The following is a 23,853-nucleotide window of genomic DNA, read 5'->3' as shown; positions in this document are numbered from 1 at the left end:
ATTTTACTGAAACAATTGTTTCAGTAACCTGCTGGCTATAGTTGAGCTGCTAAGCAGTGCTAGACCTCAGGCACCAAAACTTGAAAAAACACATTCAGCCCTAACTGTACAGATTTCTATAGTAAGGTTGCTGTTAAATAATACAGAGTGAGAAAACGCACAATGCTTAGGAACAGTCTTTAAAATCCTTTAGTTTTATTAAAAAAGCCCTCAATAAGTCTGTTAGAAAAAGAAGAATAATTTGTAATGTAATCTCAGACTTCACCTAATAGCAGTGTGCATAGATTACTCAGATTGTAGAAATTCCTAACCAAGAATGTAGTTTACAAAGACAAGAGCTTGAGAGATGATGCTGGACACCTCAATTACCACTTTACAATGATGGTGGTGATGGTATTGGAGACACTTGACAATCTCAGCTAAAACTCAGCTTAAGTTATTCACAGCTGTCCCAAATGCATTAGCATGGGGGTGTTCTGAAGGGACTGTGTAGTACTTCAGGTCTGAGCAGTGCAGTGTCTTGCTGCTAACTCTGATAATGCTGTTTGTACTTTGGCAATGCAAAATACTGGATGTTCCCAAAACAGCCTAGGAAGGCTCGTCAGCCAGGTCACGTTGATCAAAGTACCTAGGAATGAAGTGGAATATGGTAAGAAATCTCCAATATGCAACATATTCCTCACTTCAAGTTGTCTGACCCATTGCTTTCTAGCTCATCTTTTAGTGTCGCTATCATAATTATGGCTTTATGGCTCAGGGGCTCATCTGAAGAAAGGAATAAGCTTACTTTACTCTTAGGTTTATCTTAAGTCATTTTAGCTAAGTATATTTGCTGCATTGGCCCAGAGTACTTATAGACTTTCACTTTTAAAAGGATTTAGGTTAAGTACAAATAATCACACATTTATGCTGGACATACATTACTGGTTGAGGTGTATAATTTGTATTACCTGCTAACTAAGCAGATGATCAAGTTCAGAGCTGATATTTGTTCTTCATTCTTGCTCTCCTGGAAAAGAGATTAATATTACAACAATTCTTTTGTTACCTGTGTCAAATAGAAAAGCTATTACATGCCAATTATATGTATTTGTAGTCTTCCCTTCATTCTCAAGCAAACTTAGGACATGAAAAATAAATTATTAAGACTTCTGAAAAATGATCTTCCTTACCTGCTAAACTCACCAAGTTCTTTGCACAGTTATATTAAATCTTTACCTCCAGTACCCTGACTTCTGAGCATCGTCTTGCCAGCTGTCGAATAAGAGAGTGAGCTTCAGGTAGCAAAGGTTTTTCAAGGCATGCCAACAGTGCATAAAGCCATCTACCCTGTGAGGATTCAAGTAACAAAATTTTAATTCTAAGCATTTCCTTGAAGATTCAAACAATTCATGTTATACAGAGCAGGACTGGAGTGCAGGTCTCAAAACAAAATTACATTCAAGTGCTATATGCCATAATTGAATTTTGAAAACTGCATTAGACACTACTTGGTAGAGAGTTTTGTGTCTCTAGGTAAGATTCTTGTGAGTACTACTGGGTTCCTGGCATTTTTTTTGAATGCTGGCCAAGGTATAAATTATTACAGCTGCCACTATTACAGTCTGAAGGAAGGATTATTTTAGTAATATCTAAACATTATTACTTGGCTATTAATTTTTAACTTCACAATCAGTGAAAAAACATTCCTGAAGACTGAATGTATGAACTCAGATCATTGTGGAATTAGTGGTTAGATCTGCTTTAAGATTTGCACTGTGAAAACGTGTCCTTTTGAGTTTTACATCACTGAATTCAACTGCATTCTTACAAACTTAATTTCTGCTACCAGTCTAATTTCTTAATTTAATTGCAGTGTCTAGTGGCCTTCATTGTGGGACTAAACTAAAGGTCAATGTGCACATCCTCTGCAACATACTGGTTAAAAAGAAAACAGTCCTACACAGGAAAGAACAGAACATGAAAGGCCTTGAAGTGACTGAAAAAAAATAGTGAAACTATGCTAAGCGTCATGTAATTTTTCATTACTCTTTTGCTTTGTGGTACTGAAGGAGATGAGCTGCATCCACCAAGGTCTTCTGTAGATATGATGCCATTACACAGATAGTCAGTCTAGTTGTGGCCAAACTCCATGCCAATGTAGCCTGTCACTCAGGAGTTCTTAGTAGGTTTCATTTGTCACCACATGAATGCAGCTAAGCTTTCTGGTCTGTGCTGCATGTGGAAAGATTCAATGTGTCTTTGCCAGCACACTGTAATTGGAGGTGTTGGTAAATAGTGTGCAGCACCCTGACAGAACCAAAACTGCTGTGGTCTTTCTCCTCTCCTAAATGTTGATACTCATTGAGTCTTGTGGCTTAAGTTAGTGCAGCAAGTGATACAAATGGGAGGGGGTTTGGGCAGTACTTTCTGTGTCTGTATCTGTTACGTTTTGTAATTTTAGCCTTCCAAAAACAACTGTGAATACTCATGTTAGTATCTAATCAAGAATGTTTTGAAAGTAAGAATATGATACAACCATCTAGAGAACTCTTTAGAAAATTAAAATAATAGAAAACTGCAAACAATTTATTCTTTGTTTAATGCATTCATGTGCAAGTAGTTAGAATAAATTAAAAATTACCAGTTCTGGAGTAAATTTTTTCTCTCCAAACCAGCTTATCAGGTATTCTAAGACACTGGTTACTGTTGCCTTCAAAAGAGGAACAGAAAGAGACAATACAGTATCTGCAATGTTTTGTTTTGCTGCCCTTCTACCTGAAGGATTTTATTATAGAAAAAGTATTTCTACTCTACAGTATTTATTCCAGGTTGAAGTTACATATAAGAGTAAAGTAAGTGCTAAAGTACCACTTTTTGGAAAGAATTTTATATGAAATGAAGTAATTTTCTGTGTAAGCAAAAAGTTATGGGTAAGTAGCTACAGATTAGGAAAGAGACATTGGACTGACTGGTTGGTTGTGTATAATGGTGGCAAGTAGGAAATGTAGTAAAGGAAAGGTGTGATTCTTCTAGATTTGCAATGTACATAGAATTTCTCAAACAAATTGAAGAACTGCACTTAAAACACTAAATGAGAAATTTTAAAACATTGTAAAGCACCTGTTGGGGCATTCAGCAAAAATTTAAACATTAAATGTGCTATAGAGAAATTACAACAACAAAATACCTTCAGAACTAGTCATGAAAAATCTTTGCTAGTAAAGTTATTTGTAGCTGAATGTGAGATAATGAATACGTGTTTTCTTTCTAAGTGTACAATTAATAGAATTTGTAATAAAGAATTGTCTACTCTAGGCAAAGAAAAATAGATAAGCCTTCTGCAACAGACAGAATATGAGAAATAATGATTTAGGCAATGCCACGATATGATTCTAAAAGGTAGGCTTACCTGATTCATCCTGCTTACAATACTTAGCAAAGGGGGAAAGCCGACCTGAAAGAAATCAAGTTGGAAAATGTAAACATTATCACAAACATTTTTGTTCTAATTTAGAACATACTAAGATTTTAATTTGATGTTCAGACACTTGCAGTGATTTTGAAGTCTGTTCTGAGCTTTGAAATTTATTAGAAGAGTATCTTCAAGAAAGTTGAAGGTCCAGTGAAGTATCAGAGCACCTTGCTTCTACTGTTATTTGTTAAAGTTTTGTTTTTTCAAAATGATGCAGTGAAGAACATGTTTGTAGGGTAACACGTATGAGGAGGGTAACCACGTATCACTGTGCAACAAAACACTAAAGCAGACTATGAAGAAAGCTTCCATTCAGTTCAGTGAGAACAAAGTAGTGACTTAAGCGGATAACGGATGAAGAAATGCTTCAAATTTTGACTGAAGACATAGACTTATTTTTTGCTTCACTTAGTGTCTGCTTAAAAAGAATGTAAAATGGGACTTGCTGGGCTCACCAGAGCCTACTTTCTATTTAGCACAAAGTGGTAATAAACAAGAGGATTGTTTCTGGCAGTTAGTCTAGAAAATAGCTGCTGAAAATTAAATAGAAGCCCTATACTCACCTTCATGTAATCAATTCCTAAATTTTCATTATCAGATAGTGCATCTATTTCTGAGTATACTCTTTCACCCAAGCAGAACTTCTTCCAGCCTTCTTCATCCTCTGGTTTTGGCTGAAGTAAATAAAAATAAATTGAAACTGTGTGATACTGTTACCTTGAAGACACTGGAGAAAAGACTTGATAATACTCATAAATTGTTACATGAAACTATAAAGCAAGATTAACTGTGGATTTAATAACTGGGAAAGCAAACCACAGAGCGCTGGTGTGAATTCTACTCACCATAGTAACATTGCTGTCCAAATGTTGTGACCGCCAGTGATTCCTGTGCTTGTTCAGGCTCTGAGTAATTAAAACAAAGCCAAATCAGTTTAACTCTGCAGTTATTTTATCCTAACCATAAAAGCTTTTCGTTATTCTTAAAATGTATGAAAAGTATATTTTATGACTTTTTATAAATTAGTGGATTTATAGCCAGCACAACTGGCTAAGTATTTCCCATGCCTCTTAGCAGAAATGTAATTAAGATGCTCATGCTGGGTTTTTGGAAGTTAAGTTAAAGCTGAAGGCATTTTGAAGTCTGTTACATAAGGTTAAGCTGAGGTAGTAAGCTTTAATAGTCTTCTAGACTTTTCTGGATAGAACAATCTTAAGAAACAACCCACTTTGATTTAATCCAAAAGCACACATAAAGGCAATGTCCTATTTCCAGCAGTGGTCTGTATCTGTATTGGAGGTCTACAGAATTGTTTTAATGAAGGCAAATGTGCTTTCTTAGCACATTTCTTCTACCTGGCAGGAATCCTGTGTTAAGACAGATTGGCCTGCTTGACAGTTACTTGTAGAGAGCTGTAACTGTTCTGTAGAAATTTTTCTCCCACTCCAGTTGTTACTGTAGCTGTATAAAAGACCACTAAATATGCTCTAAGAAACAGCAGCTGATGCAGTGGTTGAACAAGTGAATTCTGATGCTCTCTTCTGGTTTTAAATACTTTTTAGGATAGTCTCATCTTCACAGTGTTAATTCTGGCACAGATGAGAAAACAATTGATTTGAGCATAAAAGAATACCTATACAGTGAATAAGCCTTTAGATGTCACTCTCCTTAGGTTTGCTAAAACCTTAGATTATGCCTAATATACAGGATGCAATGTGATCCCTTGCAGAAATGGGCTAGCTCAGTTACTGTTTACAATGTAGATGCAGTAGTACAGATCTCCTCCTTCACTAATTTTCCTCCCTGAAAAAGACATGGTACATGAGCTCATGCAGAGTTCAGTGCTAGAGCAGCTCCAGCTCAGTTGGTCCCACCTCAGATAGTCCTACAATGCAGCACCAATGTACTGTAAACATGCTGTCTGCAGCACTGAAATAACAAATGATCGCTACCTACATCTTTATTATATTTTCCATTTCACCCTGTTTGAACTACGCATAGAGAATAGTAGAATCATAAAAAGATTTGGGTTGGAAGGTACCTTCACAGGCCATCTAGTCCAACCCCTCATCCATGGGCAGGGACATCTTCAACTAGATCAGGCTCAGTGCCCCATCCAACCTGACCTTTAGTGTTTTGAGGAATGGGGCATCCACCCCTCTTCTGGGCAACCTGTGCCAGTGTTTCACCACCCTCAGTGTAAAAAAATTCTTCTGTATATCTAATCTAATTCGACCCTTCTTCAGTTTAAAACTTTAGTAAGTCTTAGCTGAACTTACAACCTTTACCCTTTGAAACTGCTTAATTTTCTGTTCTTGTGTTATTTCGAGCAGGGTGCAAATGTGTCATGAAAGATTAAACTCTGTGCTAACTCTACAACCTTACAAATATGTTTTACCAAATCAGTATTTCTCCTCATAATGGGTTGCCACCTCTATCAACAGATTCCTAAATGGACTGTGTAAATGGGCTTTATGAATCTCCTGATGGGTTAGAATCCACTTGGTTCTCAGTTAATGTTGAGTTTGGCAGAACATTTCCTGCTAGCACTACATTTTAATATAACTGCATAACATCATAGGGGTTTTTGTCCTTCCTCAACTATGCCATATCATTTAATCTAAATACTGACACATTTTTGTTGAAGGATTTCTTAAACATGACTCTCAAGAGTTTTATCAGAGGTTTAAAAGCCACACAGTATATGATCAATTAGCTTTCAAGAACTTAAAACTTGCCTGTAAACATCTATCCTGCTACAAAATCATAACATTTCTATACCAGATGTAAAGTTGTCCCCTGTAAAGCACAAGTATGTTCTATCTAGACCGTGCCAGACCCCTCACAGACTATCTTGTACCTGACGAACAGCTGAGAAATTGGCCACTTGCTGCTGCTGCCACTTCAGCGATGGAGAGTATCCTTCAGGAGCAGGCTGACATCCATAAATCTGAGAAAACACTGGCAATAATTATAATGTAAAGAGAGCTTTATAAGAAGAATCCTTAAGAACAAGAGAATCAGTAAATGTTTACTGTCAGCTAAACAATATCCATTCATTTAAGAAAGGTAATTTCATGACCACATCCAAGACTGAGTTAAGAATTTGGTTTAGACAAAACATATTCTGTTTGACTCTTCTCATATGTACATAAGAAGAAAAACTAAGTGTTCAAAATACATTGTCAAAGAATTACTTAAGGTCTTCCTTTCAGCAACTTATCTGCTTTTATCTCCCTGCTCATAAAGAGCAGGATGCTGTTGCCTTATCTGGGACAGACGGGATCAATCTTAGGCATTCTGCTTGTCAAGATAGTAAGTTGAGGAAGACAGAAGACCACAAAACCATCTAGGAAATTTAAGTCTGATAGTTAAGTAGATATAACCTCTTTAAAGATTAGCATGAAAGAATTATTAAACAAATCAAATATTTCTACTAGTGTTTAAGAATACCACTACACAGATGAGACAGATGAAGAGAATGGCTACAGAAGTTACAAGGTCATGTCAGTACTAGAAAGTTTCTTTGAGCAATCTAGTAGTGAAATCTCAGATTACATCGTTTTCATTGGTGAAAGGCAAACTTGGTCTCTTGAACTATTTGAAAGCAGATTAAAAACCAAGCTGGCAGGGCAATGCAACAACAGAAAAATCTGCTTCAACAGTAAGGAAGTTCCAATAAAATATTCCTTCCAAAAGGAAAGAAGTGGTGCTAGAATTTCATCTAACTTAAGTAAAGCTTAGCTGCACTTACTACCCTTATGCTAGATAGAGACTTAAACCCAAACACAGGTATGGAGATACCTTTCTTCTAAAATTTATGCAGGTTTTATGATAAAATAATTGTAAAATTCAATGCAACATTTGATTTCCTCAGACAGTAAAATAGTCTGCTGTATATCAAATAGTATGGGGATTATCAATTTAATCAGTTAGAAAGACTACTGTTACCCAGCAGCTGAGCAGGGGTTTCTTCAAACACAGACATTTAATTCTGTAGATGCTTTTAGAATCTAGCAGTGCTATTTAGTTATGCCAATGACTCCCCAAAATTAATACAAACATCATTATAGTAACACCTTTCTCTTTTTTTTTCCCCTCTCAAAACGTGTAAAAGCTCTCAAACTTACTGAAATGTTTACTGTCTGCTTCTTTTTCAATTTTCTTGGATCTATCTGTGCCACGACCACGTCAGGACATCGAGCTGCTTCAATCCTACAAGACAGAATCAAGTGGGCTGCATTTTTTCTTTCCTGTAACAGGTCAATATATGCCGGATGTCTCTGAAATACTCATAAAATCATGGAGGGACCAATTGAGTCCAAATCCTTGCACAGGACATCCCAGAAATCACACCCTGTGCTCGAGAGCGCTATCCAAATGTTTCTCGAACTGTCAGGCTTGGTGCTGTGACCACTTCCCTGGGGAGCCTGTTCCGGTGCTCAACCACCCTCTGGGTGAAGAACCTTTCCCTGATATGCAGCCTAAACCTCCCCTGACACGGCTTCATGCCGTTTCCTCGAGTCCTGTCACCGGTCACGAGAGGAAAGAGATCGGTACGTGCCCCTCCTGCAGGTGTGTACAGCACCGACTATACCGGCCGAGGGCAGCACCTCACGGCCGCCCCGGCGCGCCCCGACACGAAGCCCGGCCCGGGCAGCACCGGCGGCCGCGCCGCTCTCGCGGGGAGGTGACGGGCCGGCCCCGGCCCGTCCGCCCCGCCACTCACTGGACGCGCTTCAGATACTCCTGGGGCGTTCTGGGAGGCACGGTGGGGTCGAAGTCCTCGGCCAGGTCACAGTCGCCCACAGGCAGCAGCCGCGGCATCAACTCCTCCACGCCCGAGTCCATGGCCGCGCCGCCCCGGCGGCACAGCCCGCCCGGCTGCCGCAGCTCTCGCGAGAGCGGCGGGGCGGGGCCGCGCGGGGCCGGGCAGCGCGCGGGCGGCGGGCGGGCCGCGCGCCCCGATCGGGGAGCCCTGGCCTTGCGCTCTGGTGTGCCGCGACCTGCTCTGGGCATCTTGGCTGCCCTGGAAACCACCGGAGGGGAATGAAAGAAATTTGGCCAAAGAGCAGTGGCAGAAAGGGGCTTGCCAATTCACTGCCTATCAAACTAGGCCTATTTTTGTGGTGAAGAGGTGTAAATCTTTAATAACTTCTTTCATTAGGCCCTGTGCCATTATTCTAATACAAGAGGTTCTTTAAAGCTCACCCATTAGTACTCTCTTATTTTACCTGTGAATACCCAGTATTCATAATACTTGTCCCTTCCTTGAAATGCTTTGAGATCTGTGGTTAAAGTCAGTTACATAAAAGTTAATGGTTATAAATTTACATGGAGTTCCGATTCTGGAAGGGTCAATGCCTGAATTGTTGCTGTATTGGTTTATCTGAAAACTATTATGTGGGAGCACCCACATGCCAGAAAGCAATGTAGCATTTCCACAAAGGGGCATTGTTTTTCACGTAGGATAAAAAAGTGGAAGGATGATGCTGTAATCATTTACATTGTGTATTATTCCTATTACACAAAATGTCAATTAGTATATTATCTTTCCTATTAGTTCTGCAGCAAAGTCAGTTTAGATCTACTATATCAGAGTAGTTTTAGATACTTCTAAAGTAAGTTCAAAAAAAAGCAATGCCTTTTTTTTTTAATCCCCTGCACACCTGTATTTTAGCAGTTCTAAATAAACACCTACCTTAACTCCTCCTCTCCAATGGCTTTTGTTTGTTTTAAGGTGTTTCCAAAAGCACCTACGTGTACCAGGGAGTTTTCTTTCTGAAACCCGGATCTAATGTCCAAGTTGAGTATGCAGCAATTGCAGACACCACTAGAAATAAAACCTGCTTAAGACTACAGTGATAACTCTGGAAAGGCTGACTGATGATCAAGATAAAAACTTTGGTGAGTCCAGCTATAAAAAGTTAATTTCTCATACTTTAGTAATATTCAGAACTTATTTTTCCTTTTTGTTGTAAAGTCAAGAACTATGAACAGAAAGAGAATCCACAGATATAAATACACTTTAAATAATTAAATTTCTATGTTTAGATTACTTTTTCTGGAACTTTCTGTTGATACTTTTTAAATAAAGCAACATATTTTTAATTATTACAGATAGTCTTCCCCAGGTAATAAAATTGTTCCTAACATGTCTTACCAACAATGCTGATGCAATGGTAGCAAATATGACTCAGTGGAGAAAGAAGAAGATGAAACTGGAAATGTATATTCTTTCTCCTCAACTGCTTAAGGAAGAGTACTTTTCCAAAGAAAGGGTGAGCTGCATTAATGGATATGCCCTGTTGGCTAAAAAACCCAAGCAAACCTCCACATAAATTCTGCATTATGAAAAATTAAAATGCTTTCAATCTACATTCTAATGGTATGGTATGGGCAGCTAACAAAATATTTTCTTATAATGAATATATATGTATTTTCTGTTCTACTTTTTTCTTTCTCCTTGATTTTCTCTGTGGTTTGCATCATCGTAACAGCTGCAAGACTTTTCTTTAAGTTTAGAGCACTGGATTGAGTTCTTATGTAATGAAATTTAATTGTGCTAAAGACTAATTAAAAATACTGAATATCTTTTATTCGTAGTGAACTTTCAGAGTAATATACTTTCCTGTTTTCCCTTCTTGCCCTTTTGAGTGTCTTTACATGTCAGTTGCCTCTTTTTCTCTTACTTATAGAGTTCATCCTGCAGTCCTACTTCAGGACTTGCCTCTTTTCAAGGTAATTTTCTGAAAATATTTCACAAGGTATTTGAATACTTTTGAAGTTATAACACTGAGTCACTTTCTGTGCATCTGTTTGATGTTCACCGTGTTCTGGGGTTGGTCTTTTTTTTTTTTTCTTTTGTGTTCAGAGTAAGGATGTTACATGTCATTGGCAAGCTCCTGCTTAACACTCCCACAAACGGCAGTGAGTTTTGTGGATGAGGAAATTAAAAATCCCTCCCATAAATTCCGCTGTTGTTTACCTATTCATGTTTTTAGACTGAAGAGGACTGGTAAACCATACTGGAGATAGTAATGGCAAAGAAATTCTATCATAATCACATTTGACATATAAGGAAAGAGAATAAGGTTGTTTTAGTCATTTATATTTGGTTGGTGGTCACAGAATGTTTTCCAAGTTGCATTGAAGGAGGATATGGCAGTCAGTCAGCAGAATGTTTTTCAGTCCTCCCCCATGTCTGAATTAGTTGCACTAAGATGTATCAGGAAAGATAGAAGTTACTGTTCTGGCCTCTCACGACCGGCTTACTAAAAACAATTCCTGAAACCGAAGAGTCACTGTAACTTGCGTTTGGGATAAAAAGGTCACCACACTAACAAAAAACCCGGACAAACCCATACAGTAATGGCTATGTGATAGTTATTGTACAGACAGTAAACAAACATGTATTAAATATTTATAAATACGAGATACAGGATTGTTTCAGGCTAAAACACACCAGGAATATAATTTCAATGTATTTTTTTTTTCCCAGGCACTCAGAAGAAACAGGCAAACAATCTTCCAGATTAAAAAGTTGCCCTAAGTACACATGCTGGAAGATGGGTACAAGCAGGGTGAGCTCAAGGACTCCCGGAAGCGCGGCTGTTTCGGCCCGGAGAAATTCCATGCCGGACAGGGCAGCGGCGGACAGAGCAGCAGCGGACAGGGCAGCGCAACTACTGGCGGGGTCGCAGGCAGCTCCGGTACCCGCGGGCACAGGCGCAGCACGGGGGAGCCGAGCGCTGCCGGCGGGGAGAGAAAGCAAAACTGCTCCCCGTGGTCGGGATGCCTTTTCTCCTGAACGGATTTGGGATCGAGATGCAGACGACCGACCTTTAGAAGAAAGCCAAACAGGGCAGAGAACACACACACGCGAGCAGGAACCGTCAAGGCGGCGAAGCGACGGTCAGAGCTGTGCGATGGCTGAGGCCGGCCCCGCCGCGCTGGCCGGGGAGGCCCGTCGGGCGCCGGCGGGGTGCCCCGGGGGCGGGGGAGCGGCGGAGCTCAGCCCGCCCCCGCTCTCTGCCCTTTGACGTGGCGCGGACTCTCCCATCAGCCATGTTGATGCGTCGGCAGCGCCGGGGCGGCTGCGAGCGGGCGGGCGGGGAGAGCGAGCACAGCGGGAGCGGCGGCGGCGGCCGGGACGCGGGTGAGCGGGCAGGGCAGGGCAGGGCTGAGGCGGCAGCGCAGGGCGCGGGGAGCCCGAGCCGGCGGAGCTGGGGTGCCGTGGCGAGGAGAGGCGGCAGCCCCGCTCCCCGCGCTGGGAGGCACGGGGGGCACCCCGGGCCGCGGGGCCCCGCACGGCTGCCGGGCCTGGAGCGAGCGTGGTGGGAGCTCCCCGCGTCCCCTTCATGGCAGCGGGGTATCCCCGGGTGCCCGAAACTGCTCTTGGGGCCCCCGGCGGCCTGAGGGTCCGGGGCTACCGCCGGCGGCTGATTAACACTGTCCGCGGCCTCCCGGGCCGGGGGTACGAGCACCCTTCCCGTGCGGCGGGGAGCGCCCGCCCGGTCGGGGCTGGGCGAGCGGCCGCCAGCAGCCCCCAGCTCGGCCGGGGCTGCCGGCGCTCGGATAGGGCCGGCGCGGCACGGCCTTTGCACGGCCGGGGCTAAAGGGCGGCTCTCGCCGGAGCGCCTGTGGTGCTCCTGTCCCGGAGCTCTGCTGTACCTACGCCGCTGTGCCACTGACGGGGGTGCCTTGTCGTGTAGATAAAGCTACAAGAAATGCAGGCCCTACTGCTTTTGAATACGTGTTTATTTTTTAATTTAGGTAGGTTATGATACACCCCGTTTTTTAAAAAAAAAAAGTTCTCAGCGAGAGGTCTGGGAAAGAAGATTTGGAGGATGACTGCGTTTGAATGGTGAAAATGTTGTCAGCACCTTACTTTAGATAACTATTTAAACCATTCTACTCGTATATTTTAGTTCCTCCTTGGAACTGAAATAGGTTTATATCTGATATGTGATTTGGGCATAAAAAATTAATTAAAGGTTTATTATTAATCTCTTTTACCGGGCTGTTAATGCATAATAAACTGAAAGAATAGGTGTGTTGTAAGAAAAGTGTGCAATGAACTGTACTCATTTAGTGGTATTTAAACACATGGTCCTATGGGGGACTTCAGTCTGTCTGTGCTGGAACTCTTACGATGCTGTAGAGAGAAATGTTTTGATTTTATTTGTATATGCATGCAAAGATTAGGGGATATTATTTCTGGGATATTCTATATTGGGACACATTTACCTGTGATGTATAAATGTTTAAAGGTGCTGATAGTCAACCAGTGGCTCTCAATGCAATTCAAGAGTGGCTTCTTTTGTGAGACACAGTTGAGATTGTCATGGTGCAGGGTTGCGAGGTACATTCAGCCTTAGTAGTGGGAGGGAGGAAGCAAGCCAGAAAGGACTTCTGTTTTTTTCTGGATGTCATAATCTGCAGCAAAAGTAAAGCAGTGCCACCCCAATGTGGGAACTATGCAGCTGCTATTCAGCTGTTCCGAAAATCCCTTCTCTGTGGTTTCCTGAGGTGGGCAGTGTGTATTTTGTGGCATTCAGGTGTCCAAAATTTGGTGTGTACCCTATAGGCCAGGAGGGTTTGCTGTTCTTGTATAATGCAATACATCTCCACACCCATCCTAGAAAATGTGTCTGCATAGCTATAACAATGCTACTGAATGTAATTTGTCAGACCAAGAGTTCCACATTTGATGAATCATTAAATAGGTAAACATTATTGGCTCTTGAAAAGGATAGAAGAAAAGGTGGAGAACTTGATTATTAGCCACTTTTGCCTTCTTAATAGGAAATCCATACTTTACTAGAAAATAACAGTATTTAACTCGGTAAATCCAACAAATCGTTTATGTATGTGTGTGCACGTGATTAGTCAGTGCACACAGGTGTTTGTACATTGCCCTTTAAGGAGCAGTAATTGAGTGCTAAAAGTAATATCCATGTACAGCCATTTCAAACATAGAGTAAAATGTGGAGAAAATGCTTTGAAGTCCAGTACAGAAAGTGTGACATGTTGCAGTGTTTGGAGCTGGATTTGGCAAGCTCTATAGCTGATGCCAGTGAATGGCTGAAATAGCCTTAACTTGCAGTTTTCTCTGTCTTCTCAGGAAATAATTTTTAGATGGACAGATTGTTTAGTTTGTGGTTGTAGTGGAGATAGTTGCCTCATGCAGACTCTTCCATCAGTACCCCATTTTTCAGAGATAATATTCCTTCAACTTTTTTACAAAACATGGATGGATTTTGATTTATTAGGAGAGGAATTTCTTAAATTCTATATTCTCTTCAAATGCCAGGCTGTTCTTTCCTCTCTTAGCTGAGTTAATTTCTGTCTCTGATTTTTCTGTAGTAATTACAACTTTTAGATATTTTCTCTTTTGCTCAGTTTTGTCCCCTGCCCAATGGCTTTGCAGAAGTTTGAGTAAAAGCAATGGTGGAAGTGCTCTTATGCACAAAGTCCCTCATGCTCCCTACGTTGTAATTGCCATGACATGTCTAGATAGGAGCAGATTTGCTCCTAAGATCAGTAAGACATGCCCATTAAAATATTGGCAGTTGGTTATTTCCTAAGGATATTAACTGTGAAATGCAGCACTTCCCTTTGCTTTGTGTATTTTGTTAATCTGTTTTCTTAAAAGTCAGGATTAAAATAAAACCATTAAGTTAGCCTATAATTTAAAATAACTTGGAAAGTTTTTAGCTGTCATAGAAACTAAAGGTGCAATGCCACTGTAATTTTGATAGAGGTAGGTTTTGATAAATTGAGAGTTTCTAGGAGTCTCTTGTAGTGTCTGTAATGGCAGGACTAAGAATGTCAATGGGCTTGTGAGAATTCCTGATTTAAATCCCAGTTCAGGAGGGTTCCAGTGTTTCTAATAGCTGTTCATTAACTTTGTACAGTATAAATTGAGACCAAGGAGTATTACTACTTCCTCTTAGGTGTTTCATGTAGGCTTAAATCCTTAATTATTAGGCAGTGTGAGTTTAGATATTGTAGTTCTTGGAAAAACCTGTGCTATGTGTACTATAAAAGGTACTAGCATGCAGCAGATAGTCAGGTACAGTGTGTCTATAGCTGGGGAGTTTGGGATTGGGGGGAGGGAGTGCTCCTTGCTAACTTTCCCAGATATTCACGGGTACCTGTTGAGCTTTTCAGATGTGTCTGTGTTCCCCCGTCCTCAGCTTGTAAATAATCGTAGCAGAAGATTTTGAAAGCCTTAGGTCAATGCCCAAAATGGTAAATTTGAATTCAAAGAATTGTTGAAAAGTGCTTCTTTGTAGATAATGTGTCGGAATATGGCACTTGTATTTCTTACAAAGTTATTTGCTAGCTTTGCTGTAGGAATATCATGTTGTTATTTCTTTATGTTTGCATGTAGACTGCATCATGAGATAGCAAAAATATAGTTAGAAAACAAATTTTATACAGCAGTATTTTGTTTTCCCTTAGAATTCTGCTCATTGCTTTTAGGATTTAAGAAGCTCTACTCAGTGTTTTATTGACTGTAACTCAGTTACTGTATTTGAATATGTGACTGTCATTAAATGCATTCAGCATTTAGTGGATAAAAATATTTGCATGTCAACATTCTGTTAACAGTTATGATTTTATTTTAGTGATAAAGGGAGAAGTTGACCATGACAACCTTCCTGGAATTTATCCAGCAGAATGAGGACAGAGATGGAGTTAGATTCAGCTGGAATGTTTGGCCTTCAAGTCGTCTTGAAGCTACAAGAATGGTAGTCCCGGTGGCTGCACTCTTCACGCCACTGAAGGAACGGCCAGACTTGCCTCCTATCCAGTATGAGCCAGTGTTGTGCAGTAGGACCACGTGCCGAGCTGTTCTGAATCCCTTATGGTAAACCTAATGCATATGTTACTGCAGTACTTTGCCTTAGTATCTTGAGAACACTGATAGCTGAACTGTGTGAAAGATCTGGTGTATGGAAGTTCAAGTACTCCTCACATCATTATACAGCACAGACTTACAGATGTTAGAAGGTTCTGCACATAGCTTTGCATATGTAACATATATACCTAAAACATAGCTTTCATTTAGTGAGTAGTTTCAGTGTTCTTACTATTGATTAGGTATGTCATTTTTCTGGAACTATACATCTTGGGAGTTAGTATACTCTTTCATTTTGCCTCTTGAAAATGACTTGGGTAAAAAGTTACAATACTGTATCTTTTGAACGGTTGGACCCTGATATTTAATTTCCAAGTGAAATAAACTACATTTATTACTGACCTTAGTTCATTTGTGGACCAAAGCAGGTTATCTGGTTTAATTTACCAAAGCAGAAGGTGATAAACAGATAACATCAGAAGTAGGCACGAAAGAGGGTGGAAAGCTGTTTAAGCTTGAGTGATATTGGCACAAGCTCAAATGATTGTGGACTAGTCATGGGTAAGTTTGGGTTGGAAGCAGAGGAGGTGTTTCATATGTCATTCCTGTCATAGAAGTATGGAAAAGAAACAGAATGATTTCTGAGTTGGAGTTTGATAGGCATGGGAAGGGTCCTGAATGATAGAGATTAGACATGATGTCAGAGAACCTGTAGAGCAAATTTAATGTTATGAATGACTTGTCCCTGCTTGGGAGAAAAAACAACTTCAAAGCAGATGTATAATTGTGTTTCAGTATTAAACAGCTGCAGTGGCTAGTTACAGTTAACTTTTTCAGAAGCATTATCTTTTATTGAGGGCTGGAAGAAAACCAGTGAGAAGACAAACTGGTAAAGGGTCAGACAGATGCCAACATTACAGGGAACTGTGTACATTTTTTTGGTATTGTGTATGCAAGTCGTGACTGGATTTTATTTCCCCCTGAAAGGGTGATTAGAGACTCAATTTGGGGAGACTTGAAGCCTTTGTGGCACTTTGGGCTAGGTAATTTGCAGCCTCTATAACTGGTAAAGATAATTAGATAGCAATAGATTTATGTTTTGTTTACAGCATGCTGGGACTTATCTGAAGATTTGCTCTTGTGCAGGAGAAGATGTAATAGCAGGAAGTGTATATTGAGAACTATTAAATTGACTTTCCCTTAAGATGTCATTAGGATTTTGTTAAGATATCTCTGTGGCATGAAGATAGAATTTACATTTTTTATTTAAACTATCTGAATACTACTAAAAATGTAGGCAAAAGGAGGTAGACTCATCAATTGAAAACAATGTTTTTGTTATAGAGATAACTGTTATGTTGGAACCTGTTTTTTTAGGGCATAGTGTATATTCAGGATAGTCCCACACCGTGACAACTAATAGACAGAGGCAGAAAAAGATGAAAAATACAAAAGTAGAGTTAACAAGATTTGCTAAAACCATGGAGGAAGGCTCTAAGATAGGTGTGAAGCCTGTATTTTTACATTCTTATTTGCATCTTTTTCCTGAAGACCATTCCTTTTCCCTAAACACAGTAATTTGGCTGATACATCTGTGTAACGCTCCACTTATTTTCAGTTTGTAATGTGGGTATTTAGGAGAAAGTATATTAGAAGGAAGCTTTTTCAAAGTCAATGTGTTTTTTAAAATTTTAAAGAAAAGTATTGTAGGAACAGTGGAGGAAAATGAATTGATCATGCTATATAAACTTTTCCTATTGTATTTTTATAGCCAAGTGGATTATCGAGCAAAACTCTGGGCTTGCAACTTTTGTTACCAGAGAAACCAGGTAAGAAAATAAAACATTCAACATATAGAAAATACTTTTCACAAGGTGAAATGAAAATCTTGATTTTTCAAATTATATTTGCAAACTGAAATTGACAGCAAAAGCAGGAGTGTGCAACTGTATCTTCAGACACTGCATTGAGATTTTTTTAATCACAGCAATAGTGAATATCTGTTGAAAAGAAGTCCTTTTTTCACTTTTGTAGAAATTGTAATCTTTTATTTATATTTAATTTCTGTGTTTTTATTTGCAGTTTCCCCCTACTTATGCTGGCATATCTGAAATGAATCAGCCAGCTGAACTTTTGCCTCAATTCTCCAGCATTGAATATGTAGTACAGGTAAAATCATTAAATAGAATCTTGAACATCTATTGCCTTGCAGTGTACAAAAAGAATAAATTTCGGTTTTACTTCTCCACTGTACTTTAGTGACTGTGAGTATATGTGTGCTTGTTAGTAGATTGAACATTGATGCCATCAGCTGGAAAAGGAAAACATTTGAGCATTAGGGTGGCTAATAAGACTGGTTTAAAAAACAGAGAAAAAGAGAGTTCTCTAAAGGTGATACTTCTATTAGGTCTGTTTCTTTACAATGAGTTTAATTGATGTTTGTGTCAGGAGGCTGCTTACCTCTGTTGCTTGCTGAAGTAATGTCGTTCAGATTTGACTGTTCATTCACCCATCATTAATCATTTGAATTTAGGTTTGTATTTGAATGATGAGTAGTTTTAGTGCTGTCTGGTTTAGAGACAACAGCTAATACATATTCAATTCAGGTGTTTGAATTTTAGTATTCATCCTTTTTCAGGATAGAGGTTGCTTTTTATAGAAATAAAAAATAGACCTAAACCTCTAAATTGCAAAAATTTGCAATTGCAAATTTTTAATCTCCAAATTCCATTTTTGAGGATTAAAATTTTTAAGACTTCAGTGAGACAAATTGTAATCTGAATCCTCACTGGAGCCTTACAAATTTTAATCGAAGGAAGAACGAATACTTTTTGCCAACTCTTGTAATGCAAAGTAAATAGAATGTTTGCTCATAGTACAGCAAAATTAGTTTATCTAGAATAAAAAGTACAGATGGTGTCTAGAAAAAAATTCTGAGGTGAAATGCCATGGAATGTCATCAGGCTAGAATATTTTATAATTGTGAATAGCTTTATGATTGTTATGTTCACTTGGAGCAATAAAAGCTCGTTGTATATTAAAAGAGGTATGTAATTGGCTCATGCTTCAAAACTGTCTCAACTCCTGAAAGGACTTTTTCTTTTCTTGTGTAGTAAGCATTTCCTTTTTGTACAGAGTTCCCTTTGGTAGGGTATTTTTTCTGGATCCTGATTACTAATTGAGAGGGAGTTAAATTAGATGGAACATTCACATTACTGGTATGATTTAAATTAAAACTTTTACAAGATGCATCTTACTTGTTCATTTTTGATCCTTTAAATACTCCAAAAATACTGGTTTTCATATGATTATAATTATGTTTCTCAAAGCGTGGTCCTCAGATGCCGTTGATATTTCTTTATGTTGTGGATACATGCATGGAAGATGAAGACTTGCAAGCTCTGAAGGAATCCATGCAAATGTCCCTTAGTCTTCTGCCACCAACAGCATTAGTTGGTCTCATTACCTTTGGCCGAATGGTGCAAGTTCATGAGCTTGGCTGTGAAGGAATTTCCAAAAGTTATGTCTTCAGAGGAACAAAGGACCTCTCTGCAAAACAGCTTCAGGTAATGAACAGAGGCAAACAAAAGTAAATCCTTAGGATGCTAATGGTGAGATAGTCTGTAAACAAATTTTGTAATAAAATCTTATTTGACTACAGGAAATGCTGGGGCTTACAAAAGTAGCTGTTGCACAAGTTGGTCGGGGTCCTCAAGTGCAGCAGCCACCACCTTCTAACAGGTAATCAATCTTTAAACATCTTAAAATGTACCTTGACTACACTGATGTACTGGAAAACCTAGGTTTTATGACCATGAGAACAGTAAACTGACAGCCAAAGTTCTTGGTCAGGCACAAATTTACTAGTAGACTGTTCTTTCCTACAATTTATACTGGGAAGAAATTACTCAATGGGTAATAGTAATACTATCTGGATGATTTTTGGAAGTGTTATGAGAGGCATGTTATAGATACATAAATAGTAATAATGATACTTCTGTTGACTGGTGTGCTGGAAAGTGTTAATAGATGCTTTAGTGACCCTTTCTTATGCAGATATCCAGTTGTGCCTTCCCTTTTTCTCCCTCCTCTAGTCCTCTTCCCTCCCCTTTGGTCTCTCATTCAGCAATTACAGGATTTTCTTGTGTATTTCACTGTGACATAGAAGGAATTTATAAAATTACGAGAAAGGAAGACAGTTTTGCCATCTCTGCCTTGCAAAAATTAGCTGCATATGTAGATTTCCTGCAACAGCATGAAAGAGATCTTACATGTTAATTTTCCTCCTGATCTTTGATTGTCACTGAAGTAGTGAAATGTGTTTCTTTTTGAGATTCATAGGTCATCACCTGCTCTGTTCTTTTGACTAGGTAGGGTTCTTTCTGGATAGTGGTGGTATCTCTAAGTCTGCAAGTTTCAATTTTGCAAGCTCTTTGCTGAACTTCTTAAGCTGAGTGTGTATGTAGTAATTCCAAACTGCTTTATTTTGATGAAGCAGAGACATTGTTCTGAATTCAGACTAGAATCTAGAACTAGACATTTCAAATACATGTCTAATATATTGCTAGTGAGCAATTGATAAAATTTTTATTTAATAATTTAAGTCTAAACTACTTCCACATATTTGTTTCTAGATTTTTGCAACCAGTGCAGAAAATTGATATGAATCTTACTGATCTGTTGGGTGAACTGCAGCGGGATCCTTGGCCTGTTCCACAAGGAAAACGGCCCTTACGTTCTTCTGGAGTGGCCCTGTCTATAGCTGTAGGACTCCTTGAGGTAATAGCTTTAACTACAGCTGTGCTAAAATGTAGATAATTTTCTTGCAGAAAAGCTGCCACAATCAGTATGTAAAAACCTTACTAACTGATGTGTATTAGATTTGTAGGATGATTCTGATGGATATCATCCCTTACGTTAATAGAATATCATAGACATTTACACATTTTAATATGGCAAAATTGGGAATTGAATTATTGGCAGATTTAACTTTTTGGAGTGAAAAAATGCAGTTATTGTTACAATCCTAGCAGTGTGATAAATACCCATGTATCTACTTATTTTGTTCAGCTTGTAGCAAAACCCAAGGGTTTTATTTGTCTTTAATTCCTGCAGTGCACTTTCCCTAATACTGGTGCACGCATAATGATGTTCATTGGAGGACCAGCTACGCAGGGACCTGGCATGGTTGTTGGGGATGAATTGAAGTTACCTATAAGATCATGGCATGACATCGAAAAAGACAATGCAAAATATGTTAAAAAGGGTACTAAGGTAAGAGATGATCATGGGATTTCATACATATTCCCAGTAAGTAAGCATTTAAATTGCTTGGCACTGTAAAATGCTGTTAGCTATAGCAAATGTGTAAAGAGGTGAGAATTTTGAGGTTTTGTTTAGCTGGCTCTGAATAGTGATATGTCTCAAGAATTTCTTCAGAAATTTCAATATATTGAGTTAGGACTTGTCTAGATCACATTAAAGTTCTTTGGAGCGTTTCTCTTGTTTAATTCAGAAAAAAATTTTTGTGACCAAATGGTAATATCTAGTGTTGTAAGCTGGTGCTTTTAAGACAGGTGCTCAAAACTGTCTCTAGCTAGGAGAGGATTAGGCTGTAGAGTTTAGTCATAGTTAATTTGATTTAGTACATTTGGGTTGATGAACTGCATCCAAAACCTGTTGAATTCATCTTGACTGATAATGGGATCTTAAACAATTAGCTCAGTTGCAGGCACCTCTCATTGTAGACACTTGAGATTAGAATAGTAAATTCAGTTTTGTGCTGGATTTAGTACTAACTACAAATTTTAAAAGGAGGAAGATCAAAGTAATTTTCTAATTTAAATAGCAACCACAGTTCTCTTTAATGTGAGTCAGGCTCTCAGCTGATCAGAAAAAAACCCCAAGTGTTGAAAATTCCAGTCTTAGTTTTAACTTTAGGAAAAAAATACACTTTTATGTGAATAAAGTCTGATAATGTTGTTTTAGAAAAATTTTGTAAGTCTAGGATTTAATATGAAGATGAGGAGAGTTCACATTGTAAATTGCTATGAACTGTATTTTCATCTTGTATTTAGCATTTTGAAGCCCTGGCTAATCGAGCTGCAACAAATGGTCATGTTATTGACATATATGCATGTGCATTAGATCAGACTGGTCTACTGGAGATGAAGTGTTGTCCCAACTACACTGGGTATGTGTCCCATTTGTTTTTTAGTAGTATATGAAGCAGTTTTTTAGTTTTTTAAATTGTTTAACAGGAAGCACTTGCAAAAAACATTCTGCTGTTTAAAAAAAAAAAAGCATAAACACACTGATAAATTGTGATTGTTGCATTTATGCTGGAATTTTGGAATATCTTGGTCTCTGGCAGATTTGTCACCACAATTCTGAGTTTAATCAGAAGTGGGTTTGCTGTTTTCTTTTAATGTGATCTTTTTGAGGCTTGAATAACATGGATATCTTTTAAACAGAATATTTATCAGATATGCTGTTGCTGTTTTTCTGTGTGTATTTGTGTAAGTGGCAGGTTTCAGTAACGATAAGGACCTGTCATCGTTATTTTTCTTGTTCTTCAGAGTGGTACAAAACCCTCTGTTATTCTTTCTGTCTTGTTTATGCTGTTCTTTTATATATTGTTGTTTATAGGTTCAGCTAGTGGTTTAGATGACTATCAAGTACAGCTCCTGAGTTTCAGGCCAGCTTGGTCATGCTAATCGCTGCTTCTCTTCAGAGCTGTATATATAGCCTTAGCTTGGGAGCCTTCACTGTTCAGGCTATTTATGTTTAAATTTGACTTTACCTGCATATTTGACACCTATTCCTTTTCTGCATCACACTCAAGTTATGTTTTTGTTTATACTGTTTTGCTCTTTCTGTCTGCTCATGTGACTCACCCTATTTCTGTAGCCTTAATGTATAGTTTATTTCTCATACAGCTGTTCTATTTTGGTTCTGGTTACATCCTGCATTAAGGGGAGGAATTTCTGATTCTATCCATATCTATTTTCTTCTATTTTTGAGTATCCACCTGGAAACTTCTTTTGGGTGTAATGTTTGACCTACTAAAAGGTTTCAATTAACATTTTTTGATGACTGAAAATAATATCTCCCATTACTGTTTTCTAAAGGCAGGGTATGATATTTCATGACAAGTGGCAACTGTTGCAGTTACATCCACAGAGTACTGCTAAGCATAAAAATAAATCATGCTTCTGGAGCATAGATTTAACCCTGAAATAATGAGTGAACTACACAAAATACTGTAATTTGGAATAATAAATATTAAAAGTAAACTGACTTTGTGTGACAGGATCTTGAGACATCCTTAGTGTTGAAAGTCCAGTATAGTATTTTCCCAGTGAAAGATTTTGTTACATGACCTTAAGATGCCTAGGGCAAAGAGCTCACTTAAAAATTTTATCCTTAACATTGTAGCAAGTACAAATTTAACATTAGTCTGTTTTATGAAGGTAAAAATATGTCTCACAATGAACTGTCTTCAGTTTTAGTCTTTAATAAAAATGAGCTGTATAAATAATCTATTTTAACTCATGGGTTTTGTTTGTTTTGTTGTTGTCTAGAGGCTACATGGTAATGGGAGACTCTTTCAATACCTCATTATTCAAACAAACTTTTCAGAGAGTGTTCACTAAAGATATGCAAGGACAGTTTAAAATGGGATTTGGCGGCACATTAGAAATAAAGGTAAGCATACAAAAATGCAGTCTGTTAGTGAAACAGTGGAATAGGATTGCTACAAACTGTGGAATCTTTGCTCTTTTAAGGAAATCTTTAGGAAGATGCTCAACAGATGTATTAAGATTGGCCTGTACATAGCTGTTACTGCCTAGCTATCTTTCTGCAGTTCTGTGATTCTGTAAATGCGAGTTAGGTATAATGGTAGTTCCTTCTCACTTTACATTCAGTGACAGCCAAAAGAGAGACTAAAGTAAAATAAGTATCTCCATTAGAAACTAACGATGCTGTGAGCTTAGATTTTGGTATCAGTGGTTTCTTGGTTTTAGGTAGGTCAGTTTCTCTGCATAGTCCAGGACAAATTTTCTTTCATTTTCCATCCTTACCAAATCCACTCTGGCATTTTAACAGTGTCGTTTTTTACCTCCCCCATTGTGAGAAGCTTAGAGCCGAATATGCTGTAGGTTCAGGCACTGTCTTCTTTGATGTTTCTTGAAAAGTATTACTGTACCACTTTGTAGAAGAATATGAGACTATTTTCATATTTGGTAAAATTCTGTTTAAATTTTTAGTACTAGGACAAATAGTTGCACCCTCTTCTTTTTGTACACATATTCATGGGGATTTTGTTGAAAGATCCTGGAAAATGTAAAAAGGGAACTCCAGTTCTAGAGGGACGTACAGGTCACTTCAAACAGGACGGTGACATTGGAAGAATGTAAATAACTGGATCTTGCTTTTAGCTAACTATGTTTAGGACATAGAGTATAAATTCCTTGTCAGGTGTGTGTAAGCTTATCTTACTAGTCTTCAGTTTTAATCTTACCTTTGA

The 23,853-nt window shown here is 38.7% G+C and overlaps 2 protein-coding genes across 2 annotated transcripts in view; one reads left to right on the top strand and one right to left on the bottom strand.

Moving 5' to 3' along the window:
• Positions 1–166: 166 nt before the first annotated feature.
• On the bottom strand, positions 167–8,340 carry GEMIN2 (gem nuclear organelle associated protein 2). Its single transcript, XM_069017846.1, has 10 exons — positions 8,184–8,340; positions 7,585–7,669; positions 6,315–6,404; positions 4,300–4,359; positions 4,018–4,128; positions 3,392–3,436; positions 2,624–2,692; positions 1,219–1,329; positions 951–1,009; positions 167–628 (listed from the first exon to the last, which is right to left on the bottom strand). The coding sequence occupies exons 1-10, from the start codon at positions 8,303–8,305 to the stop codon at positions 589–591; spliced, it is 792 nt and encodes a 263-aa protein (XP_068873947.1). The 5' UTR covers positions 8,306–8,340; the 3' UTR covers positions 167–588.
• A 3,178-nt stretch (positions 8,341–11,518) lies between these two features.
• SEC23A (SEC23 homolog A, COPII coat complex component) overlaps positions 11,519–23,853 on the top strand; it is a 28,440-nt gene continuing 16,105 nt past the window's right edge. The window contains exons 1-10 of the mRNA XM_069017845.1: positions 11,519–11,612; positions 15,091–15,332; positions 17,095–17,152; positions 17,406–17,492; positions 18,653–18,889; positions 18,985–19,064; positions 19,958–20,102; positions 20,439–20,597; positions 21,401–21,516; positions 22,907–23,030. Of these exons, the coding sequence (XP_068873946.1) occupies positions 15,112–15,332; positions 17,095–17,152; positions 17,406–17,492; positions 18,653–18,889; positions 18,985–19,064; positions 19,958–20,102; positions 20,439–20,597; positions 21,401–21,516; positions 22,907–23,030 (1,227 nt within the window). The 5' untranslated portion in view covers positions 11,519–11,612; positions 15,091–15,111. The remainder of the gene's footprint in view (positions 11,613–15,090; positions 15,333–17,094; positions 17,153–17,405; positions 17,493–18,652; positions 18,890–18,984; positions 19,065–19,957; positions 20,103–20,438; positions 20,598–21,400; positions 21,517–22,906; positions 23,031–23,853) is intronic.

This window comes from Aphelocoma coerulescens, chromosome 5, assembly GCF_041296385.1.
Source record: "Aphelocoma coerulescens isolate FSJ_1873_10779 chromosome 5, UR_Acoe_1.0, whole genome shotgun sequence".
Classification (NCBI taxonomy): Eukaryota; Metazoa; Chordata; class Aves; order Passeriformes; family Corvidae; genus Aphelocoma; species Aphelocoma coerulescens.
Note: the sequence above shows the minus strand (reverse complement) of the source record. Positions and strands in the feature narration are given on the sequence as shown.